The sequence below is a fragment of the Carettochelys insculpta genome, chromosome 4, assembly GCF_033958435.1.
Source record: "Carettochelys insculpta isolate YL-2023 chromosome 4, ASM3395843v1, whole genome shotgun sequence".
Lineage (NCBI taxonomy): Eukaryota > Metazoa > Chordata > Testudines > Carettochelyidae > Carettochelys > Carettochelys insculpta.
The window spans coordinates 60,556,800-60,581,575 of record NC_134140.1 but is presented as its reverse complement, the minus strand read 5'-3'; the positions used below and the strand labels follow the sequence as shown (position 1 = coordinate 60,581,575).

The following is a 24,776-nucleotide window of genomic DNA, read 5'->3' as shown; positions in this document are numbered from 1 at the left end:
AGAGGGAGGGTCACCACATAGCTTTGTAGGATATACACGGGATACTTCTGGAGGCTAATAAATATGAATTAAGGACATGGCGCTTCCTCACTAGCCTTTATTCAAAATTTTATAGTTGAAATTGATGCTATACCTGTCCTGTAATATCAACATTTTGTTATTGGTATTACGGCTCGATAAATCATGCTAATGGTAATTGCAGTGAAGACAGTGACATTTTAATATCGAGCTAATTCCTTTAAATTTGATTTTATCTTGTAGTGTAGACACAGCCTAAGTTTGGCTGAGGTTCCCTCAATTTTGCTTTCTAAAGAAGAATGACAATGCAAACTATCTTGTTGGTAGTGAAATCATAACAGTAATCCTTGTACACAAAAGAGTCTAAATATCAGCAGGTGCTCGTGCTGATATTTAGACTGATAATCATGTGTTGCTGAGAGATGCCTTAGGTTCACACAAATATTCATTATTTTATATTTTATTTGTATGTTCAGCTCTCCTGATTGGTCGTCTCTGACAATTTGATGACATTTTTTTGCATTCTTTCACTCAGTGAAATTAGAAGAATTAAAAGAAATTAAAAATAGTGGCAACTGAAGTGCCCACTTATTTCTCAGCTGCCAACTCAGTCTTTGCCCCCAAGAGATTTTTATGCAATAATACAATATTTAAGTGCAATAGAACTGTGACTGGAATTGCTGGAGACTAAAAACTTGATCCCCTAAAATGATAAAATATCAGCTAATTTTTTAAAAGAAATATACTTTACATAATCATAAAAATGAAAGTTTTTTTACTTTGAAAAAGTGAATGGATTCATTAAATAAAACATTGGATAATATTACTTTGAAAAGTTCCTTTCTTTAGTATTTTGCAGTCTGAAAGTTTTAATAAAATATTAAAATTGTCACTTCCATGCAAATCAAGTAAGTGCTTGTAAGAGCTTCAATTTTTAAATGAAGATCTACCATTATAGGTGATATAAGCTTTCTGTGAGATCAGACAGAATATAATTTGCCATTTAAGTCAATGCCTGGTCAAGTACTGCAAACTCAGTTTAGTCCTTACAAATTAATTGCTCACATATCTTCCTAATGAACACACTACAAAAGTGTAGGCAGGGTGAGTAAAATCAGTTGTGGGCAGCAAGGCTTTCCATATGATCTGGAAAGAGTTTGTATATTTTGTCTCTCAAAGCATCCGTCTGAACATTGCATAGGAAACACTTTTACCACAGTGGTTCCCAGACCTGTCAGCATCATGCCCCCTTCTTGGTTTTGGGGAAAACCTCATGCCCCCAACTGTTCTTTACCATCATCCAGCCCCTCTTTTAACAAAAAAGTCAATTAATAATTAAAATAAAAACAAAAACTTAGTATAAAAATTTTATTTAAAGTTAAAAATAAGCACATAGTTTTTCTTGGCCCCAAAATTAAATAGAAATGTAATTTAACATCAGAAATAGCAGAAACAAAATGAATTTAATGTGAAGAATGATGCTGCATTTTCTTCACAGTTTGAGAAATACTAAGGTTGAAAGATGAAAGTGTGCAACTCAAGTTGTTTTTGTACATCGTCAATTTTTGTTTCATTTTTAATGTGACTAAACATAAAACTCTTTTCACAGAGGTACGTTGACAAAAAATGGAAGAATAATATGTAGCGCTGCTTCTCCAATTTCCAAGTTCATTGAGAATTATATTTTCCAAAATTCCTCCAAGCTTGAGTTTTCTAGATTACCTTTTGCACTGGAATCATATTATATTTCGAATGCTTGTTCCTGCAATACTTCTGGCAATAAATGGACATCAACTTTGAACAGACTGTGTACTAGTTTATGAATGGGGTTGCTAGAACAGTCATCTGGAAAGTAGTGGATGAATTTATCAGCAAGGCAGTCCAGATGAAGCACAATTGTGTTCTTCACATCCTCGTTACAATATTCTTGGAAACCTTCATTTTCAGTGAGTGATAAAAATGTCGGAAAAGACTAAAAGTTATGCATCTGAGACTGTGTTTGATGTTTCCAAAGCTGGATTTTTTTCTGCAAACACTTTGATGGCATCGTGATGCACTATAATGTTTTCAGCGTTGTTTCCTTGCAGCTTCAAATTGAGGTTGTTCAAAGATTTGAAAATGTCCATGTGGTACCCCAGTGCAAGTTGAAACACTTGGTCCATAAATGCATGATAAAACTCTTCTGTTGCTTGAGGAAAATTTCCGCTTCAGCTTTCGGTTTGCATAATCTCGAAAGCATGTTACCTTTGGAAAGCCATTGTACCTTCATGTGATACAAAAGAGTTTTATGATGCACTCCCAAATCTGTACATAAAGCAGCAAAAAGTCTTGTATTTAAAGTACTGTTCTGCACAAAATTGACAGCTTTGATGGCCAAATTCAACGAGTCACTTAGGTCATCTGGAAGGATTTTAGCAGCCAAAGCTTATCTGTGTATGATACAGTGAGTTGTGGTTAAGGGTAGATTTTTTTTTCTTTCACCAATGTCACAAATCCAGAATGATAGCGCAGCATTGCTGGAGCAGTATCTGTGCATACGCCATCCAGTTTTCCCCAGGAAAGGCTATTTTCTTCAAAAAAGTCGGACATAGTTTTCATAAACTCAGAAGCCTTTAATGTGGTCATCAGTTCTGTCAAAAAAAGTAGTTTTTTTCTTTCCCAGTTCCATTGTTAGTGAATCGAACATAGACAAGCAACTGACAGCATTGTGCTACATCAGTGGTATCATCACACTGAATTGTGAAAAAAGGAGAAGCCAGCGTTGCCTCCACAACTTGAATTTTAAGAACTTTTGCCAGGTCATCAATGCGACGTTTCACGGAATTGTTGGAAAGTGAAATTTCCATTAGTTTTTTCCTTGCTTTCAACACCAAGCATAATATCAGCTGCTTTCAACAAGCAAGTCTTCATAAGAGTTTTTCCAATTATGTGCACTTTCTTGGCTTTAGCAAGGAGCAATAACAGTTCATAAGATGTTTCTGCCACTTTGGCCAATGCTTGATGAAAAGCTCCAGTAGTATCCAGTTTCATGCATTTCAGATTTTGAGTTTAGCAACAAAACACGCTTTTGGTTTGTCTGCCAAAGTTCTGTGGTTCTTCATCAAGTGCCGCTCAAGAAAACTAGGTCTCAAGACCAGCTACCTACTCCCTCAATAAAACAGTCCCAAACACTCCTGCAAGCATGCTAGAAAGTTCAATAGTTTCATGCCTTCGACATCATTCTTGGGTCTCCCCATTGACTGAACTGGTACCCCTACATGTCAAAAGGCAAAAAAAAATTTGGTCTTTATTTATAGGAGGAGTGGGGGACCTGTTTTGAGGTGGGGTCACTGACCAGGGAAAAATAAATCAGGGACCACATGAGAGATGCAAAAAAAACCCAAAAAACTCCAACCCCCTTCCAACCACCACTGATGTGGCCTCAACTGAGACACCCCAGCCCATAGGGAAAGGGTAAGTAGACCTCAGGCCACATTAATTCTTCTGGGGTTCCAGGGTTAATGGAATTTGTGGGCCTCTCTACACGCTGAGATGGGGCCAAAAATGAGGGATCCAGTGTGTGGGACAGGGCTGCCAGTGATTCTGATAGGGATGTGGTGCAGCATCTGGCTGGAAAATACAGGACCAAGCTGAGTCTGGTCAGGCAGTAAGGGGCAGGAGCAGGGGGCAGGTGGGGCCCTGGGCAGGATACTTGTGGGCATCTGGGCACGCTGCCTCCTACTCCCCACCCCCCATGCAGGAAAGCAGCAGGTGGAAAGAAGTTGCAAGCAGGCAACAGACATGGCTTTTCAGGAAACACACCGGCTGCTTGGGGAGGGGAAGCAGCACATGCGCTTCATGAGATGCTGGCTCTGGTGTGCAGCTGTGGGACTTCCCCCACCCATGCTGCAGGAAGCTGGCACTACCTCCATTTTTGTAGATGGTAACGCCAACACTAGCTGTTTTTTGGGGTAGAAGGGGGTTGACTGGGGGGCTGGGTCACCTCGTGCTCCCCTGCTAGAATTTCTTCACACACCCCAGTGTGGGAACCTATGAGTTAGCAGGATTCAGAGGAAAGAAACAGGTGTACAACAGATGTAAATCTGATAGGATTATGCTTTCAGTATTTAATGTTTTGGGTAAACACATCTGGGAAGACTGCAATGACATTTACCTTGTAACTCCACTCATTAGAAATAGCAACGCCCAAATGAATTTTCTTCACCAAGAGTTGTTTATTTTTGTCCTTATATGACCTCTTTTAGTATTTTCATGTGACATTCTTCAGCCAGCCTTTTGTGTGTGGTCGCTCTGGTACCCTACTGATGTGATTTACAGCAGAAGGGAGAAGAGCTTAAAGTCAGAAGTCACACTGTGTGCTACCTCAGACTCCCATGTGCTGAATTCTCCAAGACAAAAAGCAGTTTTCTTTTATTGCCTTGGTACTTGAGGGAGAGTGTCAGCAGCTTGACAGCTTGCACCATCACAGATGTGCAGGCATCTCCCAGTTGTATCTGTGCCATTAACTCCTTAGAGGGCTTGAGAAGTTAGATCAGACTCTCTACTTGGCTCTGCAGTAGCAATGCCAGCACCTCAGCTTCACTTTTTTGGAGAAGAAAGTGATCAGAGCATGATTGTTCTCTACCAAGTTTTTGTAGCACAGAATATACGGAGTCCCATTTGAAAGTTAAAGACTTATTTCCATTTGTGGCCTTTGGAAACTAGAGAGGGCATCAGAACAATGCTTAAATGATAGATCTGTCTCCATGCAACCCAATGCATGTTTTGTATGGGCGTTTGTTTTTAAAACAGTATTATTAGTCTTATCATGTTGAGTCTGCTTTGGCCACCCAAAATGGCACACATTAACATACGTTGAACAGCAGTGGTCCCAGAACAGACCCTGAGTGAATATCACTATGTACTCCCACTTGCCATTCTGAAAATTCCTACTCTGTTTCCTATCTTTTAACCAATTATGATGGTTAACAGCGTTAGGTGAGGGACCTTGTCAAAAACTTCTTAAAAATCTAAATACGTACTACCTACTGGCCCACCCATGTCCACATGTTGGTTGCCCCCCTCAAAGAATTCTAGTAAATTGGTGAGGTACGATTTACTTTTACAAAAAACGTGTTGATTCTTTTCCCTAACAAATGATGTTTATCTGTATGTCTGACAATATTGTTCTTTGCTATCATTTCAATCATTTTGCTGTTACTGAAGTTAGGTTTGCCAGCCTGTAATTGCCACGGTCTACTCCATTGCCATTTTTAAAATTAGTATCATGTTAGCTATTCTCCAGTCATCTTGTACAGAAACTGATTTAAATTATGAGGTACATGTCACAGTTAGGAAATCTTCACTTTCATATTTGAATTTGTTCAGCACTTTTCTGTGAATAACGTTTAGTTGCGGTGACTTATTGTTCAATTTATTACTTCCAAAATCTGTAATGCCACTTCAGTCTGGGACAATCCCTCATATTTGCCACCTGAAAAGAATGGCTCCAGGTGTGAGAAAGGTGCAAAGAAATGATTTAGTTTCACCACAATGACTTTCTCTTTCTTGAGTGCTCTTTTAGCACCTTCTTTGACCAGTGGCCTCACTGATTGTTTATTAGGCTTCTTGCTTCTGATACACTTAAAAAGCGCTGTTAGTTTTTGACTAGTTGCTCTTCATATTCTCCTTTGGCTTGCCTAATTGCACTTTTGCACTTGATGTAACAGAGTTTATAGTCCTTTCTATTTTCCTCAGTAGGTTTTAACTTCCAATTTTTAAAGGATGTCTTACTTTTTTTTCTTTAACCACTGTTTTTCCTTTGTTCAGTCATTGTGGCACTTTAGTTATCTTTGTGTGTTTTTCGATTTGGAGTATACAGTTAGTTTGAAGCTCTATTATGATATTTTTAAAGGTTTCCATTCAGCTTGAAGACATTTCATGTTTAGAACTGTACCTTTTAATTTCTATTTAGCTTCATTTTTGTGTAATTCCCCTTTCCGAACTTAAATGCTATGAGGTGGGCTTCTTTGGTGTTCCTGGGTATGATTTTATTAATAATAGCCTCATTGTTGTTTACCAGTGAAATTCCTTATAATTTATATTCCCAGGAGTCTTCTTGGGAGGAAGTATTTCAGAGAAGGGCAGCTGATGCCAAGATTCTAATGGCCAACAAGTTTCCCAAGACGCAAACCTTTCTCAAAGCATAAATTTTCCTGGTTATCAGCTGTCATCATTTCTCTCCTGGAGCAAAGGGGAAGATTTGTTTTTGATATAACTTTAATCTTACTAAGTACTTATATTTATTATAAATGAATTTGTGTTAGCCACCACCTTCTGTGGCCTCCTCTGGTATATGTACATCTGTGTGGTTCTGTTTTCCTGGTGGTGTTTCTGGCAACAAGAAAATCTATGCAGTGCTCCTTCTTAACCTCACTGGCAGTGGTGAAGTGTAAGGAGGGCATGAGGGGGGATGTGCTCCCAAATTCTGTAGGAAGGAAGGGAATAGGCGCAGCCAGCAGCTGGTGGGGCCATAATTGCTGAGCAGCCTGGAGGACTATGCGGGGGAGGCTGGTGCCCACAGGAATCCAGATGCCTCCCAACTCCCCACCCCAGCACTTGCTGGCAGCCGTGGGGAAAGTGGGGCAGCATGCCTCAGCTCACTCTACTCCTCTAGCTATGTTGGTTGGGGGATGGGTATGACTGCCCCACACTCACTGGTTGGAGCAGAGCGAGTTGGGGGTCATGTTGTTCTGCTTTCCCCACTGCTGCCAGTGTGTGTGTGTGTGTGTGTGTATGTGTGGCAGAGATCTCTACTGTGGTCATCAGGCTTCTCCACTGGTCCTTTGAGCCACATCCCTTAGGGGACACGGTTGAGGGAAGAGGTGGGGTGGGGACCGAGTGAGGTGGAGAATATACCAGAAATATGAGTAGAGCAGACTAAGGGAGTGGCATGGCCTGGAGTGGAAGGGGTTGTCCCAGTCCTTCCCCAGGCTTCAGGGGAACATGTGGCTGGTGGCGCTGCCAGTTCCTGCTGGTTGGTGTGGATTCACAAGCTTCAAGAAGCCTCATTGGAACATGTTACCTCAGAGCTCATCTGCTCCACATGAGGTAACATGGTAACAACCCCTTCTATTCTCAACAGAAATTTCAGCTAAAAATTCTAGTCAGCATTAGCATGGTGATTGACTCATTGAGAGAGTCTCCAACATTACTTTTATTTTTAAATCTAATTCTCCCTACAATCTGTTTTGAGGCAGGCTTACAAAACAGATTTTTACATACACAGTCCCCAAAATGAAATCAGCGCCTATGTTCATGATCACATCTTAGGAGGGTGATATCTCCAAACATAAACTGAGGAATAGAAAAATATTCTTCAGGATACATATATCTGAGATTCTTCTGTTTTCTCTGTGTCACAGTTCCAGGGTAACTGGACTGTTACTCCCCTCCTCTCTCTTGTCTGCTCTTGGAGTACCCAGTCTGGACTTAGGTGTCCTGCCTTTGCCTGTCTCTGAACAGGGACCTTTCTCCCATGTCTGACTAGCAGGTTTTTGAAGGGCACAGCTCCCTGTCTTACGCTGTGATATCCCTTTCAAGTCAGTCTGCCTAAAGATCAATAGATGAGCATTGCTTTTTCTCCAGTGGCTGTGAGCAGGATATTGCCAGTAATTCCAAATTACCATGCAGCTCTAAGCAAGCATATTTAGTTTTTAAGGTATAAGTATTGTAGAGGAAAGGTAGTCATTTTCATAGGAGTCACTCATCACTTTTATGGAGCCCTCACAAACCATTCCCAATCTTTTGTAAGGACTGCAGGGGAACACCCTCATCTTTAGACAGGAGGTGCTGTTCATTTCTGGGATCAGGAAGAAGACCCTGTGCCAGTTCACACTCACCCTTTTATTCTGAAAGTTCTTTTTTGCCTGCTGCTCTTCCCCAAGGTAGTCAACCCCATTGTTTTAGTTCCTGGAGGAACACTGGTAATTCTCACCCACCCAACGGAACACAGTCATACATGAAACCATTCATAAATTTAACACAGGGGTATCCAAAGATACTGCATGGAGTTGCAATATCTGTATATAGGTTATGTAATAATTGTATTAGAAGTGTGGCTTCTGGGGGAAAATATTGGCTTTTTAAACATGAGCACTGTAGTATGTGACGTAGTTTGGTAACACAGGACTCAGATGAAAGAATACATGTCCACACTTTTTAGAGAATTTGGCAAGAACTTTGCTAGCAACCTGCCTATATGCCTGTAGTTAGTATGGTTCTGACCCACTGTGGACAAAGTGCGCATCGTAAATACCCTTCCTTTAAAAAATGCTGTTTTATTTTTTTGTAAGTTTTGTGCAGTGTGTTTGTTTCAAGAATCTATGTAGGTTAAAAAAAGTTAAGATATTTAGAAAAACAAGACAAACAACTGTAACGAAAATCGAAAACGTCACTCCCAGCCTTTATTATTGTGTTTTAATACAATCTTTTTCTTCTGCAGGCATTTCTTATTCAAAACAGGAACAGGGACAACACCACTGTTCAGTACTGCAACACCAGGTTACACAATGGCATCTGGCTCTGTTTATTCTCCCCCTACTCGGCCACTACCTAGAAATACACTGTCAAGAAGTGCTTTTAAATTCAAGAAGTCTTCAAAGTACTGTAGCTGGAAATGTACTGCACTCTGTGCTGTAGGAGTCTCAGTGCTACTGGCAGTACTGCTATCCTACTTTATAGGTAAGTTTTAGTTAATATGTTTGTCGTCTCCATAAACCTGGCTGTCTATTTTCTTAGTTGTATATGGACTATGCACGACTTCACACTGTAAAGCTTTATTTTTACCAATGGTTTCTGGTAACAACTTAAACCTTCAAAGCAATTTCGTCCTTTAGATAAGATCTAAAAAAAAAAGTAAGTACTTTGCAAGTATTTTTCAGTGGAATGGCCATGTTTTGTCCACTTAAGATGTATAAAGTATGAATTGAAAAAGCCAGTAATTCACACATAATTTCCTGCACGTGTATTGTATATTTTAAATTCTGTCTCTTTTCTTCCCCATCAAACAAAACTTACCTTATTTAGCATTTTAAATGTTTGTTGTTGTTACATGTTGTGATTATATTTGGTATTGGTATTTACACAGTGATCAAAAGAAAGCAGGCACAGGTATTTATTATCTGTCTAAACCAGGGATGTCCAACCTTTTTTCAGTGGGGGGCCACACGGTAATTTTTTACGTGTTCTGGGGGCTGAACACAAAATAGCCGCAAACCACCACCCCACCCTCAGGCTTAAATCCCCCATAGCTCCAAACCACCCTCAGGCTTAAACTCCTGCAGCCCCAAACTGCCCCCAGCCTTAGACCCCCCACAAACCCAAACAGCCCCAGCCTTAAACCCAGTCCCTCCATGCATCCCTCTAGCCCAGCTTCTCCACATGTCTGGCTAAGTGCCCCCACTGCTTCTCCAGCTCAGCCCGTCCATCTGTCCTGACAACTCCTCCTCCAACCCAGCCAGTCCATTTGTCTGTCCTAACAATTCCCCACGCCCCTCCAGCCCCACCTGTCTGCCCCCCCCATCCCCTCCGATGCCCCAGCCCAGCCCTGTCCACCTCTCTGTCCCAGCACCTTCCCACTTTCCCTCCAGCCCAGCCAGTCCATCCATCATATGTTTTTCCGTCCAGGCACTGCTACCTGGAGGATGCCACTCATCTTGGCGATCAGGGTGCAGAACTCCTACAGCACCAACTTGCGATAGGGTAGAGCTGGCCCCACAGCAGCTCCTTGGAGATTCAGGCCTGGTCCTAGTAGGCAGGCTGTGTGATGCCATTCAGCAGTGCACTCAGCAGCTTGATGCCCTTGGCGAGCTGCTCCGCCACTATGCCGGCTGGGGAGCAAGCGAATGAGTGTGCGCTGGAACTACTCATTATGGGAGGTGCGCGAGGACAAATCCGCTTGAGGGACAGAGCCCACATTCTCCACAATGACCCCAGCCAGCTTTCCCCCTTTCCATGTACATCGCAGCAGGGTGCTGGGAGCTGCCCCTGCTGTCCTGTACAGGAGCCAGAGGATGGAGTGGCAGTGGGAGCCGCAAGTGGCTGTTTAAAGAGTCACATGTGGCTTGGAGCCACTCATCCACCTTTTAAAACAGTGTTGCTGCTGGCTCAGCAGGCCAGATAAAAAGGCTCCGAGTGCTGGATTCTGGCCCATGGGCCGTGTGTTGGACGCCACTGGTCTAAACAGATGACATATGGACAAAAAGCAGGGAAAATGTTTTTCCTCTGTCCTGCTTTTTAAATGATTTTATATTTTGCCTCATTATCTGTTAAATTATCAGTTAAGGCAGCTCCAGCTTGCTGCTGTTTCTTTCTTACCACTTCCTTATTAAGGTTTGGTTAGTTTCGTAGCTTTCTTTCAAGACTCATAACTCATACATATGGCTCTTGTGTAAATTGGTCTCTCTAATGTTTGCTGATGTCCAGTTCATTGGTTTCTCCCTTGATTGTTTCCATCCACAATGACTGCAAGAGCCATTCTACCAAGCAAACTCTCAGGTCTCCACTGAACGTGTCCATACTGTTATAGCTTAGTCCTTCAACATGTCTTCAGTTGAGGCAATCTGCATTAAGTACCCCACAGCCTCATTTCATTTCCTGTCACAGAGCATTGAACAATCTCAAGCGTCTTCATTTTTGTAGTGGAGACCATCCTGGTTTCTTTTTGTGTGGTGGGCCAAGTCTCCATTCCATACATTAGGATGGGTTGCCTCACAATTCTGTACATTCTCTCTTTAACTTGCTGAAGACAGCTGGGGTCAGCTACTGCCACGTGCATCAGTCAATGTTGATGTGATGCCAGGCACCACTCAGGAAGGCACCATATTCAGTAACCACTGATCCTAGGTATTTAAATTACTTCACTCTTCTAAGCTATCTGCCTGTAATTTCCTTTCTGGTGAGTCCTCTCCTAAGCCCTCAGTGCCTCAGCCTTACTGATGCTCACTGTAAGTTCTGCTGGCCCAAATTCTGTTGCAGTCTCCCAATCTTCAGCACACATTTCTAAATGTACAACTGTTCTGGAAAACACCCTGCATAGCAGTGAGTCTCCGAACCCAAGTCAACTGACTCAGGCTTGTAGGGCTCATGAGGCAGGGCTCAAAGAGCAGGGTTGCTGGTCCCACTGAAGCTGGAGAATGGACTCTGAGACCCTTCCACCACCTTGGGTGTCAGAGTGTGGGCTGCAGCCTTCTGCTGCATTCAGCCGCATAGTGCAGTTTCAGTGACCCAGAGTCCATTGTCCCAGGCTCTGAGACTTGCTGGGGCACTTCTTCTTTTTAAATTTTGCAGTGTAAACGTACCCCAAGTCATCAAAAAATCAAGCTTGTTTTTTGGTGAAGCTACAAACTAACACAGTCACCCCTCTTTGACTATTCCTAAGTCACCAATGAGCCACACGTTCTAAGGTGATTTCTTTTATGTATTCTCACACACACATCTTATCACATACGTAATATCTGCAAATAAACCAGAGGGATGTGGGGCAGAGAGACAGTTGGAGGGGTAGAGGGTTTGGGTTATGTGAGATAGGGGTTTTGTATTCTGTGGGCCAGGGGCAATACGTCAGGGGAGTTCACACAAGGTGCCTCCTGTACCACCACCACCCCAAGGTGGGAGGGAGCCAGCCAACAACAGGCAGAGAGAATAGCAGGGCCAGGGGCAGAAGCAGCAGCCCGACTCCACACCCTCACACTCTTCATCAGGAAGCTGAGCAGAGTGGCTGGAGAGCTGCTGGAGCTGGGTCCACTTTGCTGTGCTTTCTCTGTTGCTGCTGATGAGTACTGGCAGCAGGGAGGAGTATGGACTCACTGAGGAAGTAGCAGGACCACACCTGCAGCAAGGAGGCTGGACTGTGCTCCCCACTGCCCCTAGCACACACCTGTGGTGGAGGTGGGGTGTTAGCCAATGGCCGGGTAATGAGTGGTCTGTGAGCCTAATAACATCCGAGTCTTTAACTGCTAGGACAGGCAGTCACTTCGCAGTGGGCAGCCAGGGAGGCTGACGGGTGCCCCAGGAGTCTGTCCCATGGAGGTGACATGACTCAGCGCTCAGCTTTTACTGCACCTTACCACTGACCAGGCTGATATAGCCCAATGGCTGAGGTTCTTTGTTTTGTGTTCGCCCGAGTTACAGTAACTGGAAGGAGTCAGGCTGAAAGCTTAAATGGTTACTATTTATTAAAAGACAGAAATCAAATCTTAATGGTTACAAGGTTATTGCCCTATCTTCTTAACTACTAGCAGGATGATACAAATGACATGTCAATTAGATTACAAGTGAAAAGTTACCCATTTGAGGACCAGACGCCTCAGCCTAAAGAGCTCTTGCTATTAAATGTGCACAAAAGTACATTGCAGGTATAATTCTCACCCCTGCGTCCTTTGACTCCAGCATAGCCAACATCGTTCACTGACTCCCTCGGAAAGAACGGTATGAGGAGGGCGTCCCCTAGGACTTTGGGAGGCAAGGACATTACCCGACCGGCAGGTATAGGTAATTGGAGCTCAGTTAGAGTGGGCTGCTGGACCCTTCTTTATACCCCTTGGGTCATGTACACTCTTCCTTATCTAAAGGTGCCAATTGTACTGGTTCATCTTTGTGATGCCAGTTCTTACAAGGGAGTTGCAACTTAATTTACACTTGTAAGATAGAGATAACTGCTGCGCAAACCGGTGGTTTCTCCCCGCCCAGTGGCCGAAATAGTGCAGGTGAGCCAGGCGCTCAGACCCTCAGTTCCCAGGGGCAGACCCACCCCGTCCGCCGAGGAGGAGAGAAGCACAGTCGTTACTGAGAGCAATGCAAGCGCACCTAAGACCCACAGTATTCCCCTGGCAAGTAGTAGCTGGAACAGGCAGTGAGGTTCAGGCACAGATTAAAAGATGCAATTAAAAAATGATTTATTAACAAAGGTAACTACAAGTGAAACTACAACAACAACAATAATAAAACTCTTTAACTATTGATCTAACTACATTTAACTTACAATGAATAACACACATTCCATCCTGTATGATTTTGTTTATTTTACCGGAAGACAAAAAGGTTTGATTAGTAAATTGAGGTGGAGAAAAGGAGTAAAAGGAATCTGGGCTGGGGCGCCACTTCCGGCCCAAGTGGCTGGTGGTAGGGGCTGCCGGGGATATTACCCAAGTCAGCCCCCTTTGAAACCCCAGCCTTTTCCCGGGGATCTTTTGACCCACACCGGATTAAATACAAAAGGAGGGAGTAAAAGGTTGAAGGGGATGAGGTGGCTTTGTTTTTACTGGTTGAGATGTTATACTTAACTAATGATACTATTACTAAAACTAATACCTATAATGAATTAATAATTAACTTTTTAATCAAGTGTGCGCTAATTGGCTATAAATGTATGGGCTTTCAGGCCCCCAGAAGATGGCACGGCAAAGGGTGTGACCCCTCGCCCCCCTTCTAGGGGTCCCGGTACCCAAGTGTTGTTCTAAGTAAAGTGTCTGGTAAGTAAGTGAAATGTCGTCTGGTTTAGTAATTGCCCGGGCTGTGCCACGGGTCAATAAATGGTTTACGTGTCCATTGAGTGAAGTCCTGTCCAGGTAAGTTTGTCACATCCAGTAGGTTGTCTCTGTTAAGGAGCAGTGCAGGCGGTGGTATGGCCGGAGCTGTGATGATGGTGCACGGTGGCAGACCCCAGGTTGCACCACTGGGTACGCAGTACCCCCCACCAAAGTGGGGGGCCAGTTCGCCACCCGGCGGCCTGTCCGAAGGGTCTGCTTGTTGCTCCTAGAAGCAAGCGTGCTGCTTGTGAGCGCTGAGGTGCTGACGCTGGAGAGTGCCGCTTCTGGGCCGCAGGGCCACACAGGTAGGTTAGACGCTACAGTGATTTCAGTCAGTGAATTTCAAGCTCAGTGATTAGTGATTCAGCTCTTCGCTACTAAGAGCCTGACCTCAGGGTCCAGCAGACGCAGCCGGAGCTGCCATGCTCCACTGTACTGGGTCACAGAATCCTTGTCTGTGTCCCCAAGGGCCGCAGAATCAGCTGCGGTTCCTAGATTTATAGAGCAGACTCATGAATATTAATAACATGATTACCATATTGAAAATTCCGTGCAGGTGCTTTCAAACAGGTCCTCTGCTTGGCCGAGGTGCTAGAAATCTTTCACCTGGACCAATCAGAGGACTCCATTTCAAACCTGCAACTATGAATAATTCATGAGTTCAGGTTACAGGGGAAACCAACTGACTCAGAGTGACCGTTGCAGGGGGCTGCTAAATGGTAGCCTATGTAACTTTAGATTTTTCCATGTACCTGCATTGATTTTTACACTGCCAGAGGCTTGTTTCCCCTGACACACGGGGACGATAATGCCCTAGGGATAAAAATCCCTGACAATAACTAAATCATTAAGACAGAACATTCTTTTCATATGGGCAGGAAATGCCTCTTTGGGACAATGTGTAGGAGTATCAATTATCAGTACCAGCCAAGGGCAGTTTAAGGCCCTGTGGTCATCAGCTGGCCTGTTAGCCCTCTTATCTGTATTCTTTCATCCAGGGTCATGATGAGGCAGCACATCTGTTTTGAAGCATCAAACACTGGGCTTGAGATAAGCGCATCTGTGCTTTCAGACATTCTAAGACTGCTTTTTCCTTTGTGCTTTGTGCTCTGAGGCACCTAAGAGGGACAAGATGGGTAGAGCAGGGGCATTCTGTCTGGCTACATGGGGGGAGAGCAGCAAGGCGGCTCCAGCTTGTGCTGCTCTCCAGCCACGTCATGCTGCTTCCTGATGGGAAGTGCTGTAGCAGTCTTACCCCTCCTCTGAAGAGCACAGCCAGAGAGGCCTTGCTGCACCTTCCCTACGGCTGCTGCTGAGTGTGGAGGAGGGGGCAGTGTAGACTCCTCCAAGTCCCCAGGGCCACCCTGGCTGGAGGAAGAGGAGGGGCAGAGCAAGAGCAAGGAGAGGCAGGGCCTGTAATAGAAGGGGATTGTCCTGGTGCCCACCCCCCATTGCCTCTGGCCACATCCTTCTGACATACCGTTCCTTCACAATCTCCACCAAACATCTCTTGATACTCAACTTCTCCAAATCCAGAGGGACCCATACCCAGTTACCTTCTATCAAAACAAAAAGCTCACCACCTAATAAATTATTTTGTTAGTCTTTAAAGTGTTAGTGGACTGCCTTTTCCTTTTGCTAGAATATAGACTAACACATCTATTTCTCTGTTACTTTCTCTTTTTCTGAGATTTTCCATGAGGATTGAAAGAACAAATACAACAGCAGTATTTTTCAGTAATCTTCTCCTGTGCTTTGATAGGCTCTAACATCATCTGACTTGGGCAATAATTACCATACAGTGCACTGTCCTCTTTAGGTACATCTACACTGGGACACTACATCAAGGTAGCTTATTTTGACGTAACGAAATCGAAATAAGCTGGTTCGACGCGTAGCGTCCACACATCCTCCAGGACTGGTGCCATCAATGTTCAGCATCGACGTAGGAAAGAGCTTCATCGAAATGGGCCCCGCAGGATAGCGTCTACACACAAAAGCAGCCCCGATCAGAATAAGGGGGCTAGAAAAGCCTGCGGACAGGGTCACAGGGCAGACTAGTCCTTCCAGGGCTACAGCAAGCCGCTCCATTAAAGGACCCCTCCCAGACACATTCGCCCTGCGCAGCACAAGGTTCACAGAGCCGACAACAGGTTGCAGACCCCATGCATGCAGCGTGGACCCCCAGCACATGAGGCCATCCAGCCTGTCCTGGAAGACGAGCTGTCCTCCTCGGGGGATGAAGGAGTTGCCCCAGACCATCATGGAGCCCTCCTGGTCCCCCACCCCCCACCAAGTGTGCCGTTGGCTACGGAGGTATGCCACCAGCATACAGTGGTGGGAGTGCCTGGCCCTCGAGGCGTGGGATGATGACCACTGGCTCTGGAATTTTCGGATGAGCCAACAGAGAATCCTTGAGTTCTGCCAGTGGCTCACCCCTGTCCTGCGGCACCAGGACACCCCATGCAGCGTGCCCTCACGGTCGAGAAATGGGTCAGCATCGCTGTCTGGAAGCTGGCCACTCCAGACAGCTACCGATCTGTAGGACAGCAGTCTCGTGTGGGCAAGGCCACCATAGGGGCTGTCGTCATGGAGGTAAGGAGGCCCAAGAGGGGACCCTGGGGCAGCTTGGAGGGAGCAGGCACACCCTGCACACCCCTTACGGGTGCTCATGTCCTCCCCCCGGCAGGTGGTCTGCGTGCTGAACGCTCTGCTGCTTCACTGGCTCATGCGGCTCGGGGACCTGGATGCAGCCATTGCGGGGTTTGCCGGCATGGGGTTCCCCAGCTGCTCCAGGGCACTGCACAGGACACACAATCCCCATCCACGTCCCGGAGCACAGCAGAGGACTTTTCCTGAACAGGAAGGGCTACCACTCAGTGGTCCTCCAGGCCATGGTGGACAGCCAGGGCCGCTTCCAGGACATATATGTTGGCTGGCCTGGCAGCACCCACGACGCCCAGGTTTTTAGGAACTCAGGCCTGTGCCACCAGCTGGAGGCAGAGACCTACATTCCACCAGAGGGAGATCCCTCTGGGGAAACCACACTGCTCCTGTGCCTCGTGGCAGATGCAGCCTACCCCTTCCAACCCTGGCTTATGCACCCCTACACAGGCCACCTCAGTGCCAGCCAGGAGGGGCTCAACAACCGCCTGAACCACGTGTGCCAGGTGGTCGAGCAGACTTCCGACCGCCTCAAAGGCCGCTGGAGGTGCCTCCTCACCCACCTGGACATGGGGCTCCCCAGTATCCCCAGGTTATGCGCGCGTGCTGGAGGCCTTCGTGCAGGATTGAGCTATAGGGGCTGGCATGACCTATGTCCAGCCAGCTGCTGCCAAGCCGACCATGAGGGGATCCAGGTCTAGGAGGCCCTGCGGGCCCATTTCGACCAGGCTGTCGGGTGAGTGCTGGCAGGGTTAGCCTGGTGGGCCACTCACTGCTCCCCCCCACCACCCACAACACACTGCTGCCCCCACACTCACGTTACTGTGCCCTAAGAGCACACAACAAAACATGTTTGTTTTAAAAATAAACCTGAACAGTATTGAAACCAACAAAAACAATGACATTTTTAAAAAGGAAACAAGGAAACTATGTACATTGGTGGGGATAGCTACTAAGGGGGAGTGGGACATGACAACTATTTACAATGAGGGGGAACTATGTCCAGCGCCTGGCGGGGGGGGGTGCGACCCACGCCTGGGACAGAGGCCGCATTGAGGCTGGGCGGGGGGCCGGGAGGACTGGCAGGTGTGGCCAGTCCGGCTCCTCGTCAGGCTCCAGAACAGGTGAAGGGTGGCTGGAGCAGTGGGGGGCAGCATCCGCTCAACGATCCGCTCCAGGGTCCTAGTGATCCGGTCGAAAGTCCACATGAAGGACCCCCAGGCCTCCTGGTGCCTGGCCAGTGCTCACTCCTGCAAGTGGAGCCGGCGTTCCTCCACTTGCAGGCGGCACTCTGACACCTCCACCTGGCACCAGCGGGCGGTGAGGACCTGGGGGTCAGCGGCTGCCAAGGTGCAATGTTCCCAGTGGGCTGTCCAGCACAACGGATGCAGCGCCCACGCTGTCGTGGCCCTCACGTGCTGTGGCCGCAGAGAAGAGCGGACAAGAGTGAAGACAGCCATTAGTATGGGCCCTGCCCCATGGCCTATGCCCCCTGCCCCCCCCCACTACTGGGTCCTCATCCCCTGTCCCTTAGGATGGGTGTGGCATCCCTGTGGGTGACCCCCCTTCCAGGGTTCTGCTCCCCCTTACCCCCAGGAATGGGGCATGGCGCTGTACTGGGGAGCAGGTGTGACGGGCTCTGGGGACTGTGCCACTGCTGTCTTGGGGCCGTGGTCTGGCTGGGCCATGGTGGGCTGGGGTCAGCTGTGTGTGGAGGGGGGGGGCCTGGTTGTGTCCCTTGCCCCCGCCCCTTAACCCAGGGTGTGCACCTGGGGTACATACCTGACGGTCCACTCCCACGGTCAGGGGACACCTGTCAGGAAGGCGCCCTACTGGAGCTGTGGGAGGAGAGGTCAGTCAGGAGCTCCCTGTCACTGAAGCCTTCCTCCTCCTCTGTTGTCCTGGAGTGGGCTCCTCTGGGGGCGCCAGGGGTGTAGGGCTGGCCCCCCGTCCAGATCCCAGCTCTGGTGCCTGCAGGGGCTCCTCGGCTCAGGTGTCAAGGGTGGCCAGGGATAAGGAAGTGTACCCAGGATCTCCCTGAGCTCCCTGTAAAAGGGACAAGCGGCAGGGACGGGCCCAGGCGTAACCCTGCCACAGCTCCTTGGCTTTACTCCTGACATGGTCAGGAGTGCAGACAGGGTGACCCCGGGCGGCCAGGCCCTCGGCCAGCTGGGCAAATGCATCTGCATTCCACCGCTTGCTCCCCATTACCTGGAGCACCTCCTCCTCGCCCCAAAGCCCCAGAAGGTCCCAGATCTCAGCGTCCATCCAGGAGGGGCCCCACCACCTCTTCCTCCCCTGGCTGGACGGCTGGGAGCCCTGGATCCCCCTGGGGGGTGTGCCCTGAGAGCGCATAGGGAGCTGGCTGGCTGGCTGCCATGGGTGCTGGGTGGTGGATCGGGGCATCTAGAGGGTGTGCAGTGTATGCACGTGTCTGTGCTGCTGCCTGCACACTCTCAGGTTCCTGCCACAGGAAATCCGGGGGCATGGAGCTTTAAGGGCTGCTGTACACGGTGACCAGAGAGCCCCGCAGGGCTGGATAGAGCATTTCAACCCCTCAGCTAATGGCCACCGTGGAGGACCCTGATATTTCAACATAGCGGGACGCGGATCATCTACACGTGTCCTACTTCAACGTTGGACGTCGAAGTAGGGCGCTATTCTCGTCTTCTGAAGGGGATAGCGATTTCGATGTCTTGCCAGCTTACGTCGATTTCAACTTCGAAATAGCGCATGGCACATGTAGACGCGCTGCACGCTATTTCAAAGTTGGGCTGGCTATTTCGAAATAGCCAGCTAGTGTAGATGCGGCTCTTGTGTTTAAAAATGGGGACTAGAAAGATTTTGTGCCATTCATGTATTATTTTCTCTTTAAGTATAACATTGAATAGATTTGTAAAATACTTAACACCATCATTTACCAGTAACTTCAGCACATCCTGTGATACTTCATCCAGCTAGGTGTTTTCTCTTTTTTTCATTTTCCTAAGTGCCTCTGCAATCTCTTCCTCTTTCATACAATCTATTACAACCCAGTTCAATTAATGAATTTCTGAAATATTGAACATTAAGCATTATATAAATTTAGATTTAGATTTACCTAATTATGGGAGAGTGCTTCTTCTCATAGTTTTCTCATTGCTGAGAAAGCTAATTGACTTCAAAGAAGCTTGGATCAGGACCTTAATGTACTTTCTGCTACTTCTGTGCCTATACCAGTTTATAAATAATAGCACCTCTGAGCCCATGCGTGGTTTTATGGGCCCTTTCAGGATCTGTGATAAAAACTAACTTATCAAATGAATGCAAGAAGAGTCTTTTTTATCTGCAGTATGAAGATTGGTAGAATTGAAATTAGTGTCTTGTTTGGTTAATAAGAAATTTAAGCCACTGTGATTATGGAATGATAAATGTACAAGTCTCACGTTTGAAAGCCACATTTGTTGCTCTCAGATCTCTATGCCCAGAGAAGGGAGAAAAATACCAAGGGGGAAGTTTTTCTTTTTTATCAATGTAAATTAATAATAAAACCCTGAGGGGCTTAAGATCCTTAAATCTTCATTGCCTTTGTTGAAACAGGCTTGTTAAATTTCATTCCAAGCCACAGCATAAGCTGAATAAAGCCTTTGAAGTAGCTCTTACTTGGACTGAATCCACTTTGAACAATGGGCTGCTGAGTAATAGGCGAAATTCTTTTTTCCTGTGGCAGAGTACAACTCCCACAGACATTTCCACTCTCCCTGTCAGCATGGAGACCTGCATAGGAATCCAGCCCCAGTCCCATGCGTGGCAGTCCAGTCTGTTTCCTAGCTGAATTTTGGTTTTCATTCATTGGCCATATAACCTGGTCTCTTTAAATAAATAAGTGATTCAAAGATAGCCTTCTGACATAGAATTTTTAAATTACAATCATATTTCTAATGCTCCAAAATTAAGAGTAGTCCATCACAGATTTTGGCTCAGCATTTCTAGTTGTTACAGTCAAACATATCTTTTATATATCAATGTCTGTTTGGGGTTTGAGGGAAGGTTGGTACAATAATTTGAAGATAATGACGTAAGTGCCATGTTAACATCTGCTAAAATTTTAAAATGGCAGCATGAGGTGTGAGATATCTCTGTGAGAAGAAGAGCCTTTAACAGAGCAGCAAAGAAAAATAAAATAACAAGGGCTGGATTCCAAACCCCCAAATTGCTACAATACAAGTACGAATGTCACAAAAGGGTAACTTTACTGGACAGTTTCTGCCAAAGGTACATTCAGAAACATCAGCATCCCTAATCTGCCTGTGTTCAGTGTACCCCCCAAAAGGAATGTAACTTTCCGAGAGAGAGTTTTCAACTCTACACATTTATTCACCTATTTCTGTGGAAAAAGAAGCGAGCTAGTTCATATGGGCATGAGCTAGTTCATATGCTTGCGGAAATAAACAACGCACAGGAGCCTCTACATAGTCAATAGGGAGCTCTTTGCCTACTGGTGATATTACACACATTTCAGCGAACTCAGCAAACTGAAGGCACAAGGCAGCACCCAGGGACACTCACTAGAGGATTTTGGCTCCATAAGATTATGAATGGCTTATACTTGTTCATATCTGTGTTTTTTTGCATTTCTATGGGTGTAATCTCAAACATACTCTGCATTGAATAAATCACCCATGTATTATTCCATGTAAGTAATATGAGATGGAAATAGTCTTCATTTTATTTATTTTATTCATAGAGCCAAGTGTGAGAGAAAAGACCCATTGGGAAATTGCTTACAAAATTTAGGACCACAGCATTGTGTGACAGGATTCTCAGCAAATCTTGGGGAGCACATCAGGCTCCCACGTATCCCGTGTGGTGACATATGGTGTCAGTAAACCCAGTCTGTGACATGTTTTTAACTTCACTGAGAGGCATTGCCATAAGCTGTGAAGTGCTGCATCCCACACTACAGAATATGTTGGTACCTGTTGATAATGTTTGTAGTATTGCCATACACATCATTTAGTTTGTGGCAGTAACAAATGGACTTGAGCAAGGGAGAAAGTAATAGTTTCCCATCTTTAGCAACAGTGATGCAGCATCTCAATCAGCTCCTTCCCAGAAAAGGAGAGAGATGAACAGGCCACCTTTTATGCTTGCCCTAAACACTGAAGATATGGGGTGAAAGTGCCCCTGCACAAACACCACAATGCAGAAAAGACAGTTTGCTAGACCTCTTCGCTTCATCCCCCTACCAGGCAGAGCCCATGGGCTAGGGACAGACTGTGGCATGCCTTAATCTGGCCCATGAGAGTCAGGGTCCCCCTCCCTGCAGTGAGGAGCTGGCACTGGCACTTTAGCCATTCTGGCGTGGGAGGGGATGCAAAGGCTCAGAGACTCGCTGTGTGCCTGGAGCTCTGGCTCACCCTGCTGCTCACTCCTGCTGGAAGGAGTAACTGGTAGCAATGGTAGCATACCAGTCTTCAGAATTAACTTGTTACTGAAGTATTTTAGCTTGGGTACGGGACCTCAGTGCCTAGGTACAAATTCTCTTTGGAAAGTGGTTCTCCAAAGTCAGTGATGCTAATTCCTTGGCACCACCTCAGTCCAGATTTAGGAATGTTGCACCTGGCATGGAGGTACTTTGTCAAGCAGGTCTCCTAAATCAGTGCTGGACTTTCTGAATGCTAGACTTAGTCACCTGGGCTTGAAGAATTATAGAGAATGGAAGGCTGCATGTTGCAGTCATGAACGTTGTCCTGTCTGTTAAATCGGTTTCTATTAGCATAAAACACTTTTTGACAGTAGTGGAACAAATGCACTGTTCATTCCGCCTTCTTCTCTGCAGTTGTGACTGCTTAGCAGTTATCTGTTACTTTCAAGTCTATTTGCATTTTATGAACATCTTACCCTCTATATACCTTACAATTGATTATTGCATTAGCCTCAGCTCTGCAGCCGAGGGTCAGGAGAAAAATATATGTCACCAGTCTTCTTCATGGTAGAGCAAATATTTAAATATCAATGGCAACATAAAATGCATTTTGTCATGATTTTTTTTTGCTTTGTCTTTGTAATATAAATGCTATTTTATTAAATTAAAAAGCCCAGTGACACAGGAGACCATTTCTCATTACTACTTCCCATATGAGCCCTTAGGTAAATACATTCTGTACAGAGTAGAAGGGTAAGCTGTCGACATAACAACTGAAACATGTAATGGGAAAATGCATGTTGTATCTCATATGCCCCTGTATTAAATATAACGAAATTTATATTTCTGGCTAGCCAACATGACTTATATTATGGCAGAAAGTTCAGAAGGGTGTCCTGGACAACATTGCAAATGGCAGAAGGGCAAAAGTCAAGGAAATAGTTTTGTTTTTAAAAAGTCATGTACAGTAAAATTCCTTTAATCCGGCCTGTGATGATTAGGGAATCCTGATGGTCCAGCATCTTGCAAAAATAGTTCCATGTACAGAGATAATCTGGCAAAATTTGATGGTCCGTCGTACAGTAGGTCTCGAGATAGGCCGTGGGTTTCATTCCACGCAACCCTTGCATATCTCAAAATTCATGTAAGTCAGGGAAGCTTTGGGTGTGGGTTGGGGGCATGGGAGGGGCGCAGAGGGGTTAAGCCAGGGGTAAGTTAGGACTGAAGTGGGGGGCACGGTGTGCAGGGCTTAGAGCCGGGGCATGCGGCGGTGGTGAAGCTGGTGGAGTGCGGGGATGGGGAGCCGCAGCTGCGCACGGAGGCAGTGAAGCTGCAGGAGCGCAGGATGGTGAAGAAGCGTCAGGAGCACAGGGGGTGGTGGAGAAGCTGGGGAGACACAGGGTGATGAGCTGCAGCTGAGCGTGGGGTGGTGAAGAAGCTGCAGGAGTGAGGGGGGTGGTGAAGCTGAGAAGCGTGGGGTGGCAAAGAAGCTGCAGGAGCATGGGATGGTGATGTCCAATAGTCCAGAAAATTTGGTAATCGAGCACCTGTCTGGTCCCAGATGTGCTGCATTAAAGGAATTTTACTGTATTAAGGTTTGTTTGATAGCTTCATATTATTTATATTTTCCTCATTTTAGTGTAACTATCTAGAACTGTGCCTATGCTGTGATCACTGAGTTCATATTTGTTGACTGTTCCTGCCAATCCAGGAATTTACCTATTATCATTATTATTAAATATTTATATGCACTATAAATGCATATGCTTTTATGAACAAACTCCCCTTGAGCTGAAGAGGTTAAAATCTACCAAACAAATTCACAAGTTCTCACAGCACTTGTAGGACTTCGAGCATGAGGAGATTATTGAAAGTGAGAGCAAAAGATGAAGGATAACCTTAGGAGATGGGTTTTAAGATAGAATTTGGAGGAGAATGGTATTTGGCCAACAGAGATGGGAACTAGATCAGGCATAGGTTGACCCATGAAGGAAGATAGAAGAACAGGGAGGAGGAAAACATTAAACCAAATTAACTCTTTACTGATATTTTTAAATTAAACTTGAGAAGTGAGAAACTTCATCATTCTGCTGAGTTTAGTAGTTGATTTTTGGTCTCTCTGGTATTCTTTCTATCTTTCTTCCATCTAGCCAAGCATTTAATGACAGCTGCTATTATCACATTCACCCACAAATCCCAAAGGATTCCAGTTGGACTTAGTGGCAAAACTCTCACTGATTTCAGTGGGGCAGAAAATGTCAAGGGCAATAGATTTATTATTAGTCATAAAATTTGCACAGTCTCTGATGACAGCAGTGACAGAATTACAGGCATGAGTTTATTTTATGTTATTCATACGAAGTACGATATGCTTTCCTGCATTTCTAAGTTACCATTGTTCTGCTGCTCCTAAAGCTTTATTAGTGGCAGTAGTAAGAAAAACATAATTTAATAAATAATGCCATTTAAATTGAATTCCTATTGCAGTACCTGTTAATGGGCATAAGACAAAATATAAATTGATTGCTGCTAATCACCTTTACTTCAGTTATGTGGAAATAAAGATTTTTTTCTTCTTTTATCTCAATTTAGTTCAAATATACTAGTGTCATTTTTAATAACAGATACGTTCTGAATGTCTGTATTTATGGTGTTTAAGCCAAATTCTGCCTACAGATGCTTGTGTGTGTGCCTCCCATTGGATCTTTGGATATGAGCAAAAGCCACTTCATTTGTTTGTTGTCTTTCTGTGTAGCCACAACACTGGGTTCTAAATATCTGGAGGAGCAAAACAATAATTGTTTGTTAAAAGCAAATGAATTAACAATATTTAGTTCTAGGCCAGCAGCCACTGCTGGAATTGTGTTGCATATGTCACATGCTGCTTTTAACAGTTGCACTGAAAGTAAAATGGTCAATGCAGTATACAGTTCTTCCAGAATTAGAAGACCTGATTGTCAGTCAGAAGGTTAGAAGAAACTTGAGAGAAGCTTGAGAAGATTTAGAGGAATTTAAAAAAGTTAAGCTGTCAAAGACCATACCCACTTATTGTTTGAAAAAGGGTTGTGTTAGATTAAGATTTATGCAAATGAGTTGGGTTTTTTTTATTGGGGGGGTGC

The 24,776-nt window shown here is 45.4% G+C and overlaps 1 protein-coding gene across 11 annotated transcripts in view; it reads left to right on the top strand.

Annotated features, from left to right (window-relative positions):
- TENM3 (teneurin transmembrane protein 3) overlaps positions 1-24,776 on the top strand; it is a 676,880-nt gene that overhangs the window by 501,248 nt on the left and 150,856 nt on the right. For all 11 annotated transcript variants that reach the window (XM_074992970.1, XM_074992971.1, XM_074992972.1 and 8 more), the window contains one exon: positions 8,501-8,739. In XM_074992970.1, coding sequence (XP_074849071.1) covers positions 8,501-8,739 — 239 coding nt within the window. The remainder of the gene's footprint in view (positions 1-8,500; positions 8,740-24,776) is intronic.